Source organism: Pteropus medius, unplaced genomic scaffold, assembly GCF_902729225.1.
Source record: "Pteropus medius unplaced genomic scaffold, Ma_sr-lr_union100, whole genome shotgun sequence".
Taxonomy (NCBI): Eukaryota; Metazoa; Chordata; class Mammalia; order Chiroptera; family Pteropodidae; genus Pteropus; species Pteropus medius.
The window spans coordinates 1867704-1890711 of record NW_024344253.1 but is presented as its reverse complement, the minus strand read 5'-3'; the positions used below and the strand labels follow the sequence as shown (position 1 = coordinate 1890711).

The 23008-nt window shown below is 33.7% G+C and overlaps 1 protein-coding gene across 3 annotated transcripts in view; it reads left to right on the top strand.

Moving 5' to 3' along the window:
- DPYD (dihydropyrimidine dehydrogenase) overlaps positions 1 to 23008 on the top strand; it is a 701368-nt gene that overhangs the window by 555827 nt on the left and 122533 nt on the right. For all 3 annotated transcript variants that reach the window (XM_039869542.1, XM_039869543.1, XM_039869544.1), the window contains one exon: positions 2636 to 2778. In XM_039869542.1, the coding sequence (XP_039725476.1) occupies positions 2636 to 2778 (143 nt within the window). The remainder of the gene's footprint in view (positions 1 to 2635; positions 2779 to 23008) is intronic.

The following is a 23008-nucleotide window of genomic DNA, read 5'->3' as shown; positions in this document are numbered from 1 at the left end:
CTATTAATGTATTTAAATTTATAGGATTTCAATTTTTTAATTTAAACCTGTCATTTTCCTAAGGATGAAGTCCACATTCAGTTTACTCTCAAACTGGCTTCATTTTTCCTAGTCTTTGATCTAAAACCACTAGTGATAGTAGTAGTGACAGATTTAAAATCCTTTTCTCAATACGTGATTCTGGAAATCTTTATGCATTTTAATTAACATATGCACAACTCTATATGGTGTTGATCTATGTATCTTCTTTACGGCCTATTATTTCTTCATTTCTCTTGTTTTAAAACTAAAAATAAATCTCTACATAATAATTTAGAAAGATCCTTTATAGACATTTACTTTCCTTCCAGAAATCTTTCATGGTGAATGAAAGTAATTTTTAAAATCTATTCTCCATAAAAATTCTGAGAACAGATAGATTATACTTCATATTAAATCAATTGAGTTATAAAGAAAACTAATCAAATGGAATTTATAATAAGAATTAAAACTGAATTTACTATTACCTAGCAACAGAAGGATCGGTTTCTTCATTTTTGGATCACATTTCCTCAGAGAACATAATTACTCTTAATTTTTAAAAAGTGATACCTTTATTAGTTTGAAAGGTTTTCATGTTCATTAGGTAGATTGGAAAAGTTTTAGAGAAGGAAGAAAAACATAAAATAAAAAATGTCTTATCGATCTAATTGAACGTCTTCAAATGCCATCAAGGATTTGCCGTTTTTTTAACACCTGCGTGATAATGTTGCCCTTTAAATGTAACTGGTTAAATTTTCAAAGCTGTGTTCTGGGAATTTGCTATTTGTTGCCCATTAATATCAATTGGAATAATCCCTGTGTAACACTTTGAAATTTTACCCTTTAGTGTTAATAATGATAGTCTTCTAACAGTGCAGTTAGAAATAAATTATTTATCTTCTTAGCTCAAATTTCTTTTACTCTCTAGGGCCCACTAACTAAGAAAAAAAAAAATCCCAATATTTTTTATTACTTCAAAGTAACATACATGTAAAGAAGACATCAGTTTAGTTTATATTGAACATGGCAGTTATATTATGCAGAGATAGTTATATGTTTATATAAAAGGTTTATTTAAGTTACAGATTATCTTAAAAATACTTTTACTTTTATTCTTAGATTTCTTTTTAGTATAGCCAAAGATAACATGTGTTTTATAGATGTGTGTGTGTGTGTGTGTGTGTGTGTGTGTGTGTGTTTTCAGGCATTCTCCTGCCTACTATGTTAGCCTTCTTTATGGTTAAAACATACTGACTAAGAAGTCGCTAATAGATATTTTGAAATGGAATAGAATCTTGACATTCGGTTTCTAATTTTTCCTAACTTAATGCCTTGTAATGTCAGTTATGATTTTCCGAAGGGTCAGCACTGAACAGTCTTGACTGAAAAACACTAATTTCTAGACAAAACTTTTTAGGTATGGAAGCAACAAGTAGATATTTCCACAGACATTTTTGACGTTGAGTGCAAAAGTATCTATTACACATAAATTCAATTTTATCTGAAATGAATATAAACAAGATACAGAGAAAGCCACTGATTTTAAGGAAATTTCTTTGTGCCTCCCCAAAAGGAGCAGTCCAATAAGTACATATTGAGAATGCTGCGAGATGCTTGTGGTGGTGGTAGAAATGATAAAGCACTCACCACATAAGGCTGATTTTACCAGTTGCTAGTTTGTTTTTATGAAGCCTAGTTAAAGGCAATGTTAAATTCTTGCACAAATATAACTATTTTTAGTTCAGAACATGCCTTTAAAGGACCATTGACTCATGAGTCCATACCAGAAATGTCAAATTATATTCCTCTGGTATGAAAGCATTAATTTACTCTGGATGTGTTAATCCTTGAGTGTGAAAAGCAGCTTTAGTACAGTACAACCTCAAAGTGTTCTGCCCATCCATGAAATTTTCATTATGATTAGAGAATACTATGTTGGTGATATCTGGCTGAATAAAGTATAAAATATTAAACACATACTCCCTAATTACTGAATTCTGGTTAATTCTAACTTGGTTAAAACTTCATAATGTATGAAAAAATTAGATTAGGCTCACTATGTTCCATCAAATTATGGAAAATATATGTATAAAGCAATATGGAATTTGTAAGTTCATCAGCACCTTGCTTAATTTTAGAGTATTTGTATTCACACCAGCTGCTTTATACTTAGCAGAAATATAACAAAGCTGTATGTCTGTCTATTTATGCACTGTATGTGATCATTTTCTTTCTCAAAGTCTGCTGCTCCTTGTCATTTTTAAAACAGATGCTTGAATGTTTTATACAATCTTTTACACATTACTACATATCAGATTGTAATATGCATGTATTTTGTGGGAGATTTCTAGGGTTGCTATACCCACATGCGTAGCGTAACACATCTGTATTAAATAATAGCATCGAGGTATTTAAAATCAATACACATTTATTTACAAATGAATATACTTTGAAACACAGCAATGTTTATATATTACTTATGTATGTTTCTTAAATAGAGATAAAGAAAATTAAATTTTTTCTAGTGTAGCACTTTCATTACATAATAGTGATTAGAAGGCAATATGCTCAAGTGGTCAATATGCTAACCATCGATCATTCTCATTTTCTGTAGGCACAGCGATCAGACCTATTGCTTTGAAAGCTGTGACGTCCATCGCTCGTGCTTTGCCTGGATTTCCCATTTTGGCCACTGGTGGAATTGACTCAGCCGAAAGTGGTCTTCAGTTTCTCCACAGTGGAGCTTCAGTCCTCCAGGTAGTACTCATGCGTGTCTGTCCTTTCCAAAAGCTTCGTCTAACAAATACAGTGTAAATTATGTGACAAGTATATTCTTATAGAGTCTCTTGAGAAATAGTGTGGCAAAATAGCAGCACTCATTAAGTTCCTGTTTTGAATCGAGAAGAACCCTGAGATCCATTCCCTGTTCTAATTGAGGTCTTACAAACTCTCTTTTTTTAATGTGTTCGCTCACCTCTCTAATTCAAAAATAAATGAAATCAGGTACAAAAATTCATACTGTACTACTGGAAAAGAAGAAAAACACATACATGAGGAAATTGGGTAAATGTAAAATTTTGATTGAAAAATAAAACAAAGTCAAGGTTAAGACCAGTACATGAAATCTGAGCCGTAGGTACAGAAGAGATCACCACATTTGACTCTGATCTTCCCAGCAGCCAAAGCAAGAAAATCACTGGCTTCATAGCTTTCAAAATATAAATATAAATTAGTTCAGCTTTTTATGGTACAAAGCTGAGGGGAATTCTTCCATTGTCTTCATAAAGGGATACTTTGAGATGTAGTACATTGTACTCTTAATAAAACCCCTACAAAAAAAAAAAAAAGAAATCTTTTTTAGCACTTAAACTCTTTCTTTTTATAATGTTGCTCACATAGGTCCAGTACAGTGGTTGGGACATTATAACATAAGCATTTCTAGGAGGGGCCAGGTATGCAGGTGTGAATGGTCTGACTTGACCCTGAGATAAAATTTTTCATATGATAACTAGGCTTTGACCACTCAAGAAACCCTTCATTAATATGGCTTCTTACCATCTAGCACTGATGGTAATTAAGAAACAGAGAGTTTAGCATCACTTATATTCTCTGACAAGAAATTAAAGTGCAAATATCTTGTGTTGCCAATTTGATAATCAGATTTAACATCCTCTTATAAAATACAATCTAACATAGAAATAACATGTATCAAAATTCTAATGGAGGTGGACTTCTGCTTCCAAGAAGATGAGGTAGATGAACTTTTCTCTATGCTTCCCACTAAGTACAACTAAAACCCTTTATATGTAAAACTAACATAAAGAAACTCTGAAAGGTGAGAAGAAGTCAGTTTGTCTAGGGACCTCAGGACCCAAGGAACAACATAGCAGTGAGTTTTCTGGGTTTTCTTTTTGCTCATCCCAGAGTTAGAGTCAAGGAAGCCAGCAACCCAGAAACAGCAGCCAATGCAGACAAAGTAGCCTGCTCTCTAGCCAAAGAACCAGGAAAGGGGCAGCCTAGAAAGACAGACACTATGGTTAGACAATAACTGCTTTTCTCTAGACAAACGCCAGAGATAAAAACTGTGACCCTGAATCCATCCACACAGGGAAAGAACAAGTGAAGTCTTAGATTTTCACCCTCATGAGGCTGTAACAAGGCGGTCAGTATCCCCATGTGGGAAACCTGGACTTTCATCGCCACCTGCCAGTAATGAGGTATCCCTTCTCCTCCCCTTTGGGGTTGTGTCAGAAGAGGTCTAGTGGAGATTCAGGACTTCCATCACCACCCAGATGTAACAAGGCCACTCTCCTTCCACACGCCCTTCATGGTGTCAGTGAAGCTAAGGGGAAGCAGTAAAAAGGCACTTCTGGCCCTTGCAGCTGGGGAGGTATCAGTGGAGACCGATGAGTGTCATCCTCTCCCAGCAGTAACAAGGAGGCATGTCCCTCAGGTGTTAAAGCGGGCCAGAGAGGGTGCCTGGGCAGTAACAAGGCAGCATCCTTCCCTTCTTCTGCCTGTGTGGTGTCAAAGGAAGCCAACTAAAACAGATCAGGAGCCTCTTAACATAATACCAAAAATGTTAAGATTTCAATTGAAAACCACTTATCATACCAAGACCCAGGAAGATCTCAAGCTGAATGGTAAAATGCAATTAATAGATGCTAAACACCAAGATTAAAAAGATGTTAGAATTATTCGACAAAGATTTTTAAAGCAGCCATCATAAAATGCTTTAACATGCTTAAAACAAATGAAAAAATTACTAAAATTAATAAGGTGATCACATTGTAAAGTATAAAAATGTTAAATTACTGTATGGTACACCTGAAACTAATATAACCAATATGATATTGGATACCAACTATACTTAAATAACAAAAGAAAAAAACAATGTCAACAAAAACATAGAGGATATAAAGAAGAACTAAATGGAAAGTTCAAGACTGAAAATTACAATAACTAAAATGCAAAACTCAGTTAATGGGCTCAACAGCAGAATGAGGAGAATGTAAGAAAGAATTAGTGAACTGGAAGATAGAGCAATAGAAATTAACCAATCTGAGCAACAGAGAGAAAATAGTCTGAAAAAGATGAACAGCCTCAGGGAACTGTGAGATTATAACAAAAGCTCCAACATTCATGTCATCAGAGTGCCAGAGGAAAGGTCAAAGATGGAGGGGATGAAAAAAAAATAATGTCCAAAAACTTCCCATTTTTTTTTTGTAATAGACAAAATCCTACAGATTCTAGATGCTGAATGAACCTGAACTATGATGGATCTAAAGAAGTTCATACCAAAACACATCATAGTCAAACTTTTGAAAACTAAGGAACTTTGAAAGGATCTTCAAAGCAAGAAACAACATCTCACCTATAGGGAACAAACAATTCTAATGCAAATAGAATTCTCATGAGAAAATATAAAGTCAAAGAAGTGTAACATTTTTCAATTGTTGAAAGAAAAGAACTATCAACCCAGAATCCTATATTCTTTAGGAATGGAGAAATCAAAACATTCTTAATGAAAGAAAACTAAGATAATTTATTGCCAGGAGACCATAACTAAAAGAATGGCTAAAGAATGTTTCTTGAAAAGAAAGGAAATGGTAAAAGAAGGTACCTTGGGACATCAAGAAGGAAGAACATGAGTGGTATGTTCCAGAAAAATCGGGAAGATAAATGTCTAGGCTTGTATATCCCCTGAATTTATTTTCATGAACACAGAGAAATGCATGGAATGGAGATGAGTCCCAGAAAAGATGCCTTCTCATTTCCGAACATGATCTTGGGCAAGTCACACATGGGGGTGAAGATTGTCGACTGTCTACCATGTGTTGTTCTAGCTGCTGCTACATACACTATTTCCACACCTACCCAAGAGTGAAATAACTTTGATGGACATCAGCCAAGCCTTGGGGGATGAAAGTAGTGTAGCCAAAGTCACATGACTAGTGCTAGAGCCAGAACTCAGACCTAGTATTTCACAACCATAAAGCCAATGCTCTTCCAGCTGGTCACACTGCCTCACTCCTTCCCAAATCTCTGGGATGGAAATATCAGTAACAGGCAGATCTTCCTCTGCCTACTCAAAGCTTACATATTTAGGCTACTTATTCCTTAAAGTAAGGATTCAAAAAAGAGAATAAGTATGAGAACATATTAAAATAAATCAACATAATATGTTCCGAGCACAGATGTGTATTCAGTGTATGGACACAGAATATAAATATATTTGTCCTTATAATAAAAATGTATGGTGAAATAATTACTCAAGTTGCAGGTTCTGCTTAGGCTTATCTTGGATCAAGAAGCAGAGAATCACTCAAACTGCCTGACGAAAATGAAGCCTACTTATTATATTCTATACATGCATGGAAACTGGAACAGTAAGAACCAATGGGACAGATCTTCTCTATCTCTTTTTTGTGGGTCATGTGGTTTCTTCCTCAAAGGAATCTATAGTTTCATCCACTCTTTCCTTCTCCATAGATTATTGCTCGTTTCTGCCTTCTCTGAACTTCTGCCTATCATGTGACACTTGGGCCCTTTCCACATGGCAGTCTTTCAGCTCCAATTTCTAAATGAAATGCCTCACTAGCTAAATATTTCTTGGCTCAGATTTTTGAAAGGAGAAATCTGTTTGGCTCAATTTATCTTTTCATGCCAGCCCCCTCATAAAACACTGGTCACCCAATGTATTGACTGCCAGATGTATAGCAGAAACATGCTAAATATTTGTTGATTGAATTTGTGAAATGAATGCGCTTGAGTTGCAAATTTTTTTAACAGATTGTAAACAGGATGAAAAGATTAACATCAGATGAAAAATGATTGCCAAAGAACTGCCCCTTCAGCTCTGGGTAGGAGTGGTCCAGAGACTCTCCAGCTACGTAAAATATTGGCTCCCAAATGATTTTGTTAAAAATGGAAAGTTTCACAGTTAGGCTTTCACTGGTACAAAAATCACAGATTACGTATCAATTCTACCATTAGTTTGAATCAGATTTTCATTAAGCCAGAAAATATTTTTAGACCAATTTTAACTACAATATGGACTAAAATCAGTATTAAAGTATACTTAGGGCAGTTATGAGTGGAAAAACCTTTGAATTTAGAATTTTGGCTTGGCATTTGAGTGGGGGGTGGATAATGTATATTATTTCCATCTCCCTTCCATTGTAATTGAATTTCACCCCATTCCATTCCCTAGTTCAGGGTTAATCTAATCTTTCATTTTCTATACTTGTGGTCTGCTGAATATTATTAGAGAAATTCAAGTAACTCTGCCAATTGGATTTATTCCAAATTCACAATGTTTAATGTCAGCTGGACCTTGGGTGCTAGTCAGCATCTGTTTTTATTCATTTTTTTTAAAAAAAATCCCATCAGATTTCCTCTATTAGTTAGTTCAGATCTTTTTCATATAACTCCAAGGGCTGAACCCATCTATCATCACCCTCCCATTTCTCTGATTCCATTTGTTCCCTGGCTCTTATTGCCGAACTCGATCCCCTTCTGTTTCTATATTTCTCTTGAAGAGCTCATCCGCTGTTATATCTTCAGGTGGAATACTACCAAATCTTCTTTTCTAATGATTTCTACTCAGAAGTGAACTATGTAATGACAAAATGCATTTTTTATAAGATGTGATGAGACAAATGAAAGATATTTAAGTATCAGGATGATAGAGCTAATATACTAGAATATAGAGAGAAGTAAGGGTATGGAAATAGAAATATAAGTAAGTATTTTAATTCTGCCTTTCTTGATACACATACATGGACTATGTAGATAGGTGAGTTAACTAGTAGAATAAAGATTTTTACTCTAATTTTAAATTTCTTTTTAAATGAAGTTAATAACTATGACATTCTATATGCCTTTTGAAAAGGTACTGACATTTCAAAAGTGAAGAGCTAAAATATTTTTCATAAGTTGGATCGATGTTACAGAATGTGCCTTCCTCGTTAATCAGTATGCATCACAGAGAACTGTTCATTCATTTATTCATTCAATAACTATTTATTGAGAACCTATTACATACCTAACATTCTTCTAAGAATTTGGAATTCTGTGAATAGAGCAGACGGAAGTCCATTACCTCATGGGGCTTACATTCTAGTGAGGGGAGAGATATATAATAAATATGAAATATAAGTATATATCTGGTAAGATGATAAGTGCTGTGGGAAAAAAAAAAAGAGGCCTCATTGAAAAGGTAACATTCACATAAAACATTCACAGACAGTGAATCAGAGAATTTTTTACTGAAGGAAAATACTTAGGTTGTAGCATCTCTTAAGTTTTAGTATAGCTTAAATTTTTGCTAATTGAGAGTTTAACTGAAATATAACAATCACAAAATTTTGTAGACCACCTTGTAGTTAATAAATGGAAATCTTTTTCACTGTTTCACTTGAATTTTAATGGGCAATTTTTTGCTTTTGAAGTCTTCTTACCATTTCTAGGAATGTGCCATTTCTCAGTGGTACTGTGTATTTCTATTCTTATTCTATAACTTACTTTGACAAGGATGTTAACATCTTAATGGTAAAATATCCAATAACTCTACTTTAAAATTGCTTCAGTGAATATTGAACATAAAAACTAAGGAATTAGCTAGAGAGTGATTTGAGTATTCCAGATCATTTCCCTAGTAAAACTTTGGAGTGAAATGGCTATTACAACAGAACCAGAGGCGACATTCTAGCCAAGAAATAAGGTTCGAAGTTAATTATGGGTCTGTGTTCTTGCGTAGCTGCTCTTGGTCAGTCAACTCGAGTGAATTCTAATTTATTTAAGTGAACCCAGCGTCTTCAAAATCTGATTTTTATCTTACTTGGTAGGCTCTCATTAGTTAAAATATGCAACAAGTTAGAGCTATCTGAAGGACAGATGAAAATTATTAGTAAATTTCAGTTTCTGAAATTTCAGTATCTGAAATTTACAAATACCTCCTTGTTAAATTATATTCTTAAACTCTTGATGTTTTAAAATTTGGGGGAGAACTACTCTGAAGAAAAGAAGTTTGCTTCTGGCTCCCAATTACTTATTCATGAAAAGGATAGTCAATAAATAACTTAAATATTGCCCTTTAAAACATTTCGAAGACAAGACTTTAATAAATTAACACTGGCTTTTATTTTTACTTTTAGTTTTATTCGTTAGTCCTATACCTAGCCTTCCCAATGAGTACTGCATCCCCTTTATCTGATTTAAACACTCATCTATTTCTATTAATAAAAACTAGTTAGAGATTTCGATTGCAACCAAAACCCAGAACAAGTCAGTTGCTTTTAGTGAAAGGTTTCATCACAAAATATTCACTCTCCTCTCCTCTATTGTATATAGATAGAGAATATAAGTATTGTACTACTTTGTTTTTTCACTGAATGACTATGAGTTTTTATAATTTAATTTAATGATATTGCTATTGCAATTCACTTTCTTAAGGACTTTGATCTAGGGCATCAGAAATTATAGGAAGTCATCAGCTCATTCATGTACAGTTATGACCTGTGCCTTCATTGAGATTATATGGATGTTTTTTTTTTCTTTCTTTCTTATGGGTTCATCACTGAAGTTAATAAAAAATTCTGAGATACAACAGAAAAGAGTGTAGTGGGTATTTGTTGTGAAGAGTCATGGTCACATGATGGACACCCACTAAACTTAGATAACTAAATTAATTTTTAACAATAATTAAAGGTGCTCTGATGGAGCTAGTTCAAGCTAAATGGAATTTTTTAATGTAATCAGGAGATGTATTATTTTATTAAGACTAGAGGGAAAGAAGTAATTGGAGCGGCACAATGACACTTTCCACACAGCACACAGGAAGACTTCAGCACTTCAACTCTATTGATGGAGGTCTTAGGTGATAAAAAAAATTTGCATACTATATTCTAAAGTTTTATTAGGTAAATGGAAAATATTTGTTCAATGATTTCTTATTTTTTATTCCATCGTCATGCTCTTTAAAGACAGGCTATCGTATACAAAGGAAGTATAGTTGATAACTTTCAAAATTATTTTAAATGATATCAGAACTTTTTCACATAGCTAGTTAAAAAAGACCTATTTTTCTTTCCACTATGCAGTTTCTTGTTTCTTAGATTTAATGACTGCTTCTTTTACAATTTTAAGAACAATATGGAAGTGAATATTTAAAAAAATAGAAACCTTATATTCTTAGATCAATATGTAAGAAAAAATATGCGCTTAGTATCCATCCAATAAAATATTAATTACTATGTCAATTATTACAATATTTTAAATTACTCTAATGGATGGTTACTCTAATGGAAGAGGTTTTAATTTTTGAAAACCATCTTGATTCCAGTGCACTAATGTTGTTTATAAGCAAATAGATGACATTAAATGGAAACCTGCTAGGCCTTCAGATGATTACACACTCTCCACTTGATAGAAAGATTAACATCAAGATTCAAAGGAAATTAATTGAAATTAAATCTAGACTTTTTAAAAGATAGTTTTACTATAAGAAAAAGTAACAGCCTCACAACGACTATGCTATATGAGAAAATAACCGTGGGTTAGCCAAGATGTTTGCAGATATAGCTATATGAAATTTCTGACCTTGTATAAACTTCCTTGGCTAAATTTTTCCTGACTGACCAGATCCTTTATGTTACCTGTTCCTTTTTGCATTGTATACAGAGATATGGTCAACTATTGGTTTTACTTCTTCATCAAAAAATCTCCATGTCTGACCAAAGTTTTAAACTACTATTTACCCTTTCATTCTTCAATTTAAAAAATCCCAGTTGTTTAGATATTTATATTTCATGTTATTTTCTAAATGTAATATTTTTTTGTTGCTTTTTTACGAATCCAGTTTTCAGTATCATTTGAAATGAGTTGTGATTGGATGTAACTGACTTTTTAATAAACATATCATAGCTTATCCATCCAAATGACTGTTTGAAGAAGTCACTTTGGTAGGTAACATATTTTGAACACTATTGGAACTACTTTTTATTCTTTGAGAATAGATTTGATTTTCTATAAACAAAGCTAAGGAGAGCTAAGTCGAGTAAACAAGGTTGGTTGTTGAACTGAGTTAGATATACAAAGTCATGTGTCTCTTTTTCTGTTAATTCATAAGCTGATTTTAATAAACAGTTCAAAAAGAGATGTTACAAAATTATTCTGAGCAGTGCCAGCATCCACCAACGTGATTATTTTGAAAAAAGCCACATTTGTTTGGATGTATATAATTGCATATTTGTTTTAAAATTCACCTCAATATATTATAGACTCTGTTTCATACTAAGTTAGAGTTAAGAATTCAGACTGCATAGAAATTTAGAAACTCTAGCCATGGAGAATATATTGTGAAGAATACTAATCATCTGACGAACATTACCTTGTTTTTCAAAAAGTCTATTCCAGTTATTAAATCATTTGACTCTTAGAAGCTATGAGGACATCAGTAAGCATTTTTAATCTCATTTTACAGATTTGCAAATTTGTAATTTCCTTTAGTGTATTTCATCAGTTGGCTACCAGTAGAATTTGAAATCATGTTCTCAATTTCTACTCCATGGCTTATCTTTGCATCCCCTACCATCCATGTTACTGTGATCAAGAAATCTGCTAGCAAAATGAAAGAGAAATTTATTATAACAAACTTGTGAATGCTTACTCTGTCTTTGACTTATTAACTGATGATTAATTCTCAATTATTGAACTCTACCTTGCATAGTTTGTTTACTCCACCCTTATAATTTTACAGGTGAAATGCTTCCTCTTTATTAAATGATTTATCCCCGACTTCTTTAGTTTCCAAAAGTACTTTCAATTCTGACAAATGTTACAATGTGCTGAGTAAGGGAAATTCTGAGACTTCTAAAAGACTGGCTACCCTGGGCCTCCTGAGATTTGTTTGGAGGAAACAGAGAAACCCAGCTGATCAAATCTTAAGTAACATGAAATATGGAAGCAGAGTAAGTTGCAAAGCAGATTCAGGACAAACAAGAGATACATACACAACCTATACAATATAAGAAGATAAAGCTGACTATTGATAAATATAATGTCCCATCCTTGAATGCAAAAATTTAATTACACATCTAAAGTGGAGGTCGCCAAGACAAAGATTTTTTTTTAAGCTGTAGAGGTATTTAATAACAATAAGGTCAACAAAAGAAGAATATTAATATAGCTTCCATTAAAAAAGTCGATACGATCTTAGTCGCATTTGAAATATAACATATAGAAAAAGGGAAATGCTATCTTTAGAGAACTCTCATCAGACAACATCTTCATTCATCACATGGTAGGTGGCCACTATGTGCCAGACGTGGTGCTAGCCCCGGAGACATAAGGATGTTCTCAGACAACTAAATATGCTCTCAGAAACTTTGCATGCCAGAAGCCTACTCAAAGGAGTGATAAGATAATTGAGCCCAGACTCCAGTGAGTAAAAAGAAATCAGCCATGTAGAGACCTGGAGATAAGTGTTCCCCTGGCAGAGCATAAATACAAAGCTCTAGGGTGCAAGATAAGAGTGGTCTTGCCCTGTTTCAAGACTGACAAGACACAGCAGAGGTGAGAATGATAGGCAATGAAGGGGCAGTCATAGGCAGAGGTGGATCTTGTGGGGTACTGTAGGCCATGATAAAGATATTAGATGCTATTCTATGCTGAATGGGAAGAATTGAAGAGTGACAGGTCTTTACATTCTCACTTGCTGACACCCCAGCCCTTCTCTATCTGTTCAGATCCAGGAACAAATAAATGCTCAATGGGCTATTTATACTTTTTACTTCCACGGCATCTTGTTCAATTTTTCATTAATGATTTTTATCCTCCATGATTTCAATTCTCCTCTCTTCTAAGACTACTGGTAGCCTCTTGTCATCTTTGATTAGCTGCCTTGCAAATCTTTTTGACTATTCCCAAGGACAATGGCACCAAAAAGTGCCTTTATCAACACAACGCAAATTTATCACTTCCAAAGGAAACATTTCCAAGTGCATGTTCTATTAATGGTAGAACATCATCAACTTTCTATATAAAGAAGATGTTATTAAATATTAATTCAAAAATCAGATTAACACAAATACCTTTTCAGAATCAGCTTTATCGTGTGCTTAATATATTTGAATTTTCCCCCCAATGTTTCACATCATAATAGATGTTTGTGCCATTCTAAGTATTTCTGAGAGAAAAAATGAAAATTCAGACCACAAAGACATTTTACAAGTTTGTTCCTCATAAGTGCCTACCTCCCTAAGAGGTTTTTAATCATGACATTCATTTTGTGCCCCACAATTTTGCTTTGTATATGCTGTCCCAATTCTTTGTCACTTTTCTTAATTACATTTTTGCAATAACACCAAATTATTAGCTTATTATAATAATGATGTTCCTGGATTATGGCCGCTCTTCTTTTTAAATGACTCTTCTCTCTGTTTTATGCTTACTATTCTTATTCTAGTGGATACAAAAGAGATTTGGATATTTTTCCAGGCTGTTTTAAAACTAGTTCCTTTGATTTTTTTTTTTTTTTTTAACTCATTTTTCTGTTTGGAAGCAGCAACTTCTTTTTTGCAGTCACAACAAACCAAACTTTAAAAACTTTTATCCTCCTGACACACATGTGTCTGTACAAGTTTATTTATAGTCAGCTTCATGTTTGGTCATCACCCCCACAATATAGTCACAACAAACTAGACCCTCTGAAGTTACCTTCTTCTGAAAAGACCCAGTCATCATTTTGGTTGTGGTACATTCTGATCTTACTCTATTTTTCCTTTTTTGTTTTTTAATTTCTGTTGAGATAGTCCTGACTTTCTTCCTAGTTCATTTATTATGGAGTAGATTTGAAAAGGTCTTATTGCTAATGCTCTTCAAAGATTAGAAAGTGCGAAGATTTATTTATTTGCTTCCTGATCTTGATATAAGATGTGTCTAAAGCTGAGGTAGACTAAAAAATTAGAAGGAAAGAAGACACTGTTAGACAGTAGCTGTGCTGCAGAATGCCTAGGGCTCTGCACCAAATATATAACTGAGCTCTGAGAACTGCTTTATAAAGGCTAGTGGTCTCTCTTCTCAGTGAGGTAAAATTGAAACTGAATAGTTCTGCCTTGTGATTCTATGCCATGGCCTAATACATGTTTTTTGTTTTGTTTTGTTTTATCTTGAAAACCAAAGTTCTCAAGTTTCTTAGTCTTAATGCTTTCATTTAAGAAACTCTCATTTTGGTCCCTAGCATTTTTCAAAAATCTCAGTTTATTTTAGTCTTGAATGTTCTTGACAGTATTTGCATATAATTATGTATCCAGATATGTTTGTATTTCCATGGATAATATGGTAGTTAAGAGAAGGAGCTTTGAACTGTTACAGTTCTTTTCTCCACTTCCGGCCTCACCATTTAATAGCTGGATAAATTCTGCCTAATTACTTAATATCTGTAAACTGTGATTCATTCATCTATAAAATGGAAGTCATAGTACCTATCTCATTGTGTTGTGTTTTGGGAGAAATAATATTTAATATGTTAAAGGGGGTACCCAATTTCAGAGTCCCGGTCCCTGGAGTGTCTTCCCTCCACTCCAGCCACTCTGGTCCTTCCTCTCTTCTCACCATCCAGCAATTCCTGGCACATCAGGGATGCTTGAGCACCTGGTCCAGCTCTAAGATTGGTTGTAAAATGAATATAAACTCTGATTGTATCTGTCTTTAATTATAAACTCCTAGAAGAAGAAACACCAGAATTATATAGTTTTAGCCATGCAATTGACATTTATTAAAGGTTTTATTGGTATACACAGTAATGACTTACTGAGAAATAATAAGCAAACAATTTGGGTGTACATTTCTTTTCGTAGTATTAATTGTGACTTGATGAAAATAATGATTACAAAAGAAATTACAGTAAAATATTAAAGTTCTTACAGACCTAAAAACATTTTAAAAGATTTTTACTAGAAATCACAGTGGTGTCTCCCATATATAAGTTTAGAAAATAAATAATATGTCTAAGGTTTATGAGAAGTTGCAAATGAAATTGTTGTCAGGATATCTCTTTGGTTCAAGTGACTCCTAACTCATAGTTCTGTCCATTGATACAAATGACACAAGGTACACAGAGCTCACAATTCAGAAACCAGGCTTAGTCCAGATGACCTCTGTCTAAAAAAATTCATTCCTGAAATAAACTGTTTACTTATATGTTAAAATTTTGACCTAGGAAAGAAAATAACATGATCTATGCTCCCAAGAAAAATGCTTTTAGGGGAAACTTTTGAATATTTTATTGCAAACCATTCAATAAATTGTAATTTCGGATAGAGGATCAAATGGATTTCTGTTTTATCTAAGTGAAAAAAATTATCAAGAGCTCAGCTCTCTAGAAATATGTATCTGTGCATCATGTATGTGTTTTATGGCATCAAAGTTACAGTTCAGTGGATATCTAAAAGGTTTTTGAGACAGAGACATGAATTTTTACAGATTCTAATTACAAGTTAAAAGTCATCTCACTGTGAGAAATTAAAAATAGAGACAATTAGAGAAAATTCCAGTTGAAAGAAAAATGCATTATGGACAAAGCAATAAAAGCCCCCAAAATAGGAAAGCAAAATTCACTTCTCAGTAGCCTCTATGATTCAACTGTAGATCAATAATGTGTAGTTAATGCATTACCAGGAGAGCATTAATTTGCAATTACCACTGGTGATCTGATCCTCTGTGTTCTGTCATTGACACAAATGACCTTTTGTTGAGAGAGATTCTGTAATCATTATTTTCAATAGAGCAACACAAAGGCAGAAGAAAAGTACAGGTCACTTCCAGTCATAAATATCTTACACCACAGAAAGTGTGGACCTTTGTAGTATAGCCCCACATAGTCATATAACAGCGTGTAATGAGACTGAGCATGGCTGTATCTTTTTGTGTATGAGATGGATGTAACGTGCACTGTATAGTGGCGGTTAAAAACGATTCAAGGGGAAATTACAAATGCCCTGAATTAAGCATAAAAATAAAGTAGACCTTTCATAAACCTCTACAACAAGGGAAGATATGAGACACTTTGGTTCAAGTAAGTGTGTTGAACATGTGAGCTGAGTAACCTGAGAGGTAGAAAGTCTGATGTCCCCAAACCATGCATTCTTGAAAGAAAGTATACCTCAGCTCTGTAGAGACCATATTTTAATCATAAACAGTGTGGCAAGGACCCAAGTGGCCTTGTCCAGAGTCTGCTACATAGGCAGTATTACCAACCTCAGAATTGCCAGCTATGGATATGGTTTTATAGTGTAGTGGTTAGCACATCTGCTTTATACATAGTAGGTCCTGGGTTCATGTTCCAGTGGAGCCACAGTCCATGGTCTACAGCCATGCCACCCTGAACAAGCCCGATGTCTGATCTTGGAAGCTAAGCAAGGAGCAGGGTTGGGCCTGATTAGTACTTGGATGGGAGACTACCTAGAAAGACCAGGTGTTGTAGGCATAAATAATTAATAATAATAATAATAATAATAATAATAATAATAATAATAATAATAATTGCCAGTTAGGCACAGGAAACCTCAGAGGACTGTGCCTTTCTTACAGATACTTCAACGCAATTGAAAATACAGCAAATTGTTGGAGATGAAATTCCAGCTCTGCAGCTCATTATCTATAGGATCTTGGCTTTATTCTCTGTGTGAACTTTTTACACTTTACTTTTGTTATCTATAAAGTAGGGATAATAATAATAGTACTTCATAGAATGGTTGTGAGGATTAAATGTGATCATACATAATGCACTTTAAACAGTACCTGCAACAAAGTGCCCCACAGATGTTAGACATTAATCATAACGATCATCATCATCATCTCTTCCCTAGTATTTTTATGCATTGACAAAGAATTTTAAACAAAATTTACTGTCCTCTCTTCTAGCTTTTGACTAGCATGTATCTTAGCTCAAGTTGATTGAAAACAGAGCCTGAGGAAAGGGTCAAGTGCTAGTGTTTCATTGGAAGGTAAATTCTAGGGTAGCTAGAGTAAAAGAAAATAGAAATAAAACAAAATAAAATAGAATAAAAAACAAATAAAATAGAAAACAGAAAGTTGGGACAATCCATCACAGGGAAAATGGAGAGACAATTTATCTTCCATTCCCTTCAGCCTTCCCTTTCTCATTGGCTGAGATTCATCTTTCAAGAGAGTTAATTCTTCTGTTCTTCCAGATTGTATCACCCTGTGACAGGCTGCTCCCACACCCTATTGGATTGCCCACTGTGGCACTTCATCCAGGATGCTAATCTCTTCTACATGTCTCTTTATCAAGCCTCTATATTCATAGTGATGGGTAACATTATCTTTCAAATTATCCAGTTGAAATTAGAAGCGAATTCTGTCTCATATTATGGAAAATCTACCTCCATTTATCTTTATTGCATTGGCCCTACTTTTTGAAACTAGACAGCATATATATCCATTTTAATTTTTTGTAAAAGCATAGATTTTAGTAATGAAGAATACCTTGTCAGTGTGGAAGTGGTTAAATATTATATTCATATTGTTCTTATTATCTTTGCTTATGGCTATGGGAATATAAAATAATACAATTATTTTGGAAAACAATTTGGCAGCTTCTTAGAAAGTCAAAAATAAATTTACCATATAGTCCAGAAATTTTACTCCAAGGTATCTATCCAAGATAAAGAAAAACATATATTCACAAAAAGACTTGTACACAGATGGTCATAGCAACATTGTTCCTATTACCCCCAAAACTGGAAACCATCCAAATTGCCATCACTCATGAATGAATGAAAAAAATGTGATGCATCCATGCAACTAAATAGTACTCAGCAATAAAATGGACCGATAACATAACAGCATAGATTGTCTTAATACATGTAAAAAACATCATGCTAAGTGAAGAAAAGCAGACATGAAATACTGCAATATTTGTGTTATATAATTCCATTTATATAAAATGATCCACAATGGCAAATCCTCAAAGACAGAAGACAAATCAGTAGTTGCCTACAGCTTGGGGAAGAAATGGGAGAGTTACTGTACCAGGTCACAAGGGAACTTTTGGGTGATGGAAATATTTTAAAACTGGATTGTGGTGATATTTGCACAACTGTATAAATTTTAAAATAATTGACTTGCACTTAGAATGGATAAGTTTTATTATATTAAATTTTATCTTAATAAAGTTTTTAAAAAAAAAACCACATACTTCGAGATAGATAGATTAAGTATTGCATATAACAAAGTTATTAATTATATAGGTTTAAAATTTGGATTAAGAGCGATTCATAGTGAAAAACCTGAAAGATAAATAAAAGAGATGTTAAGAATGCTTAGGAGTTCTATTTCTTTAATCTTTCTGCGAAATGACATAATGCCTTTTTAAAGTATCCATTAATATTTATACTATTTTTAGTATCTCAGATGTAATCAAATTAAATATGTGTTTATGAACCCTGGCTAATTTAAAAGTGAGCACATTCGAATAAGTCTGCCTAATTAAGGCATCCTTGGTAGAGACATTCCTAGATTTCTCAAATGTGTTCTATGTGTTGAAATACTAAAATTAGATTATTACAAATAAACACTGATGATACTTGGTATAAATGTTTATGTCTGATGCAAGTATTTTAATTTTTAAAACTACATATTCTTTAAGAAGGGTTGGATAGATCAGGGAGAGTTTGGCTTTAAGAGTAGCAATCGCATCTGCTGAGAACTTCGACCATGAGGGTCATGCTATCAAGCACTGTTGCATAGTGGTCGTAATACCCATTCATTCTACCAATAGTTATTGGAATGTCTGATAGGTACCAGGCACAGTAATAAGAAACACATATATATATATATATGTTATATATATATATGTTTATATATATGTTTATATATATATATAAAATGCCAAATAGTGATAAGTTCTGTGCAGAGGATTTAAATCAGAAAAATGTGATAGTCACTGTCTAGCTGAATTGTCTTGGAGAAGTCCTCTCTAGATATTTAAGCAGAGAGCTGAATGAGAAGATTCACCCAGCCATGTGGAAATGTAGAGAAAAGCATTTCAGGCAGACAGGGCAAAACTCCTGAGGCAAAAATAAAGGCACGAGTGACAAAATAAAAGGCATGCTTTGGGGGAATGCTTTAAAAAGGCCAGTGTGGCTAGAGCCTAGTGGTGAGCAGGGACCAGATCCTACAGTACTCCATGTCAGGTGCTCCCATTTTTTCAAAACAAGGTAAGACATTGTTGGTTTAAAGCAGTGCTGAGATATGCTCTAATTTATATTTTTAAATAATCATTCTAGCTGTCGTCTAGATAATTTGGGGATGGTAAACAGTAGAAAGTGAGAACTATTACAAAAGTCAAAACAAGAGATAATGGTGGATTTGAAAAATAAAAACAAAGGATGTGGAGAAAAATGGACACAATGGTATGTTTGGAATAGTGCAAAAAAACTTGCTAAGAGATTGGAATTTCATGGGCAAAGAAATAAATAAATGAATGATTTCTAGGTTTTGGACTATTGGAGAAGTAGGTTGCAGGGAGTGGGAAAATTAAGAATGCTATTCTGGCCATAGTTAAGATGCCTAGGAGATATATCTGGAGCTGTCAGATGGGAGGGAGATTGTCTGTCTGTCTGTCTGTCTGTCTGTCTCTCTTTCTCTTTCGCTCTCTTTTTTTTTCTATTTTCCAGAGATGTATCAAGCTTTCAAGTGCATGTGCAACCCAGTGCTGATCAATGAATGTATGTCTTCTCTCCTATCTAGGATGTATATTTCTTTCCATTTCTGAATGCCTCACAGTGATTAGAATTAGGCACAAAGTAAATACATGGATATATGATTGTGGATAGATGCTGAGATGAATGACTAGATGGATGTCTAAATCAATGAATAGAAATAGACAATAAGCATCTGAATATTGAATAGTTCAGAGGGTACTGAACTAGTATTGAATAGTTCAGAGGATACTGAACTATACTGAATAGTTCAGAGGATACTGAACAAGAGTTATCTCTTGTCATTCTCAGAAATATATTCCTGAATCTGAGTTTTAGAAGATCATGAGTATTAGAGAAAAAGATGAAAAGAAAGAAGATGCTCATTAAATGTATGCTTTTAAATAAAGTAAATAAAATGTCTAGAAAACATTTTATTTCAAAGGGGAAAAAATTTCTAAATGTATTAGCCTTTAAAAACATGCTCATCCATTTTCTTAATCCATTGTCTTCTTCAAATATTCTTGAAATATTTCTTCCCTGTTGTTTAAGTGGTCAGACATCCCACCCTTTTAATGTTTTTGTGACTCATGGGTCCTTCGAAACTTTCAATCCAGATTCTCCTGGCTTGAAATATATGTATTGCTAAACACCTCTCTTACTCTGTTCACTGATCCCTCCTCCCAAAATCAGAGGAAAGAAAGACAGTGGTTGCTCTTGGCTTCTTTTGTTTAATCTGACAGATCTGAGCCAAGAGGACCTAAAAATTTCTTGTAATTAAAAATTGGGCATGCATATATAAACTTTCATTATCCCCAAATCAATTATGCTGTGTTTGTAAGACAAAAGAAGGTAATATGTCTAAGGATCTAAATTTATCAAATCTCTTTCAGATATCTGGCTTAATCCCACAGTGATAGACATGTCAGATATTATAATATTTAGCATATTTCCTCATGTGGAAAATGATAGGATTTCAGTTGTCATGCTTTAAGGGCATGAACCATAATCTCATTATCATCTCCCTAAATCAATCATCACATCCTGGATATTAACTCCATCTTAATGACACCAGATGCAATAATGTGTATGAGGTGAGAGAAAAGTTCCATGAGTCATCATTGGGCCAGAAAACAATGATGCAGGCTAAAAATTAATTACTGATGAATTTAGTATGGCCACAATACATCACACATTGCATATGCCTGCCTTTACAGAGCTAAATTAAGAATAACATTGCATATTCATAGGACCTCATGTTTCTAAAACACAAAGTAAATGTGAGTGATCCAGAGAGAGTTAAAAAAATAAGCCAGTTCCATTGCATTTTAGAAAATTATATAATTAAGTAATGTTCTTTACAACAGTATCAGAGTATAAGCAATAATTTAATTTACAGTGTGACATTTTATAGATGAGACTCAAATATAAAACATAAAATTTACTTACCTGCATCTACCTTATTTATCTTTTCTTTAATTTATATTCATATTCTAATTCATATTGAATCATTTATTTTAAGGCTGTAGTATATATTGATTTGTGGAGAGAGGATGATGATAATCAGATTTTAGTTTATGCTGCGAAAGCATGACAATTGAAATTTAGCCATTTCTTCGTTTCTACAGTCTATCTTATATGTTCATCAGTGTGTGATAAGCTAATTGTTTATAACATAAATGTGATCATTTTTGTCCTGGAGCTCAATATAGTAACTTATCTTAGAAATTAGTCTATATGAAAAAAAAAAAAACTTAAAAACCACAAGTTTCACGTTAAGATACACAATTAAGAACTTGAATAGTTATTCTTACCTCTGAAAGAGACCCACTCTGTCATACCTATACCAAGAAAGACTTCCTGGTAAATAGTAGTGCTTCGTAATTCTTATCTCAGTTGGTCCTCACAACAGCTTTTTGAGGAAGATTCATTTTGACAAATACAAAACAGACAGCACAACTCCAAACCATTGAAGGCAGTTTTGTTTGATAAAAGAATTTGAAAAGAAACCAGAGGACTGGTTCATAAATTAGTATCTGTTGGACAAAGAATGAATGAATGAGTGGGTAATTTCTGAGGAGTAGAGAAAGCCTTTTTTAAAGAAATGATGTCTTAAAATTGTTTTCTTACGACCAAAATCCAAATGATCTATTAAACACTCCTGGCTACATTCCCAGCAGATAAAGAGAGAAGGCCTTTACTGGGAAGATGAGGCAATTGTGTGGGTCATGTATTAGAGGAGAGCAAATTATTTTAAGTGGCAGTATTTGCACAAATCTGTTCAATAGTAAATCTGATTAATTACTTTGAACTATTTGGAGTGGGTTGATGAAGTTCTGAACTTTAAAGTATGAAGATTAGAATGAACTTGACATAATTAAAGATAAAGAATTCTTCATAATGAAAATATGGATCCTGATCCAAGGAAACAACTGGACTGGCCTGGATGCAGAAATTAAAAAATTAAGAGAATCCAGGCACAAAACTGGATAGAGACATTTCCCTTTGCTTCCCCTGGCTCTAGTGTGTCTGTCCTTCATTGTAGCTAGAATCCAGACTGCTATCCATGAATAGTTTAACATGTATACATGTGTGTGAAAATTAGTAGTTTAGAACATTGCGTATACAAGACATGATACTATGAGTTCAGTCATTGTTAAATGAAGTGTTTATAGAATTCTCAATTACATATTTCTTCAGTCGTTATTAAAAGGGACTACAAGAAAGAAAGATCAAATGACAGCTACTGTCAAGATTCAGGTAACCAGATTGGGAGTACCAGATACACAGTAATCCACATACAGGCTCTGCCAAGTTTGGCTGTGACAAATAGCACTCTGAGTATCAAGAAAAATGCCGAAGAAGTAGATCTGCTTCTTTGCATTCTGAAAAGACACTGATATACTCAAAGAATAGTTAAGTAATAATGCAAAGACATTAACGTTTAATAGTGCAACGAGTGGCCCAGACTCTAAGTGCAGGAGAAGTTGAGATAAAAATATTTTGTTGTGCATTGGTGTGAATTCTGAATTATAGTTTATTTGTATAAGTAGAGAAAGAGAAAAATGTATTATTGACAGAAAATAAGAGACTTATGCTTTTCATTGAATGCTATAACTATGATATTGTTATCTTGCTTCATTCATTCATTCATTGAACAGATCGTGTGCCAGGCACAGATTTTATGTGCTAAACATTAAAGATGAACAAAACAGATGTAGACCCTGCCCTTTTACTGTCTCTGAAAGCTGATGAATGGG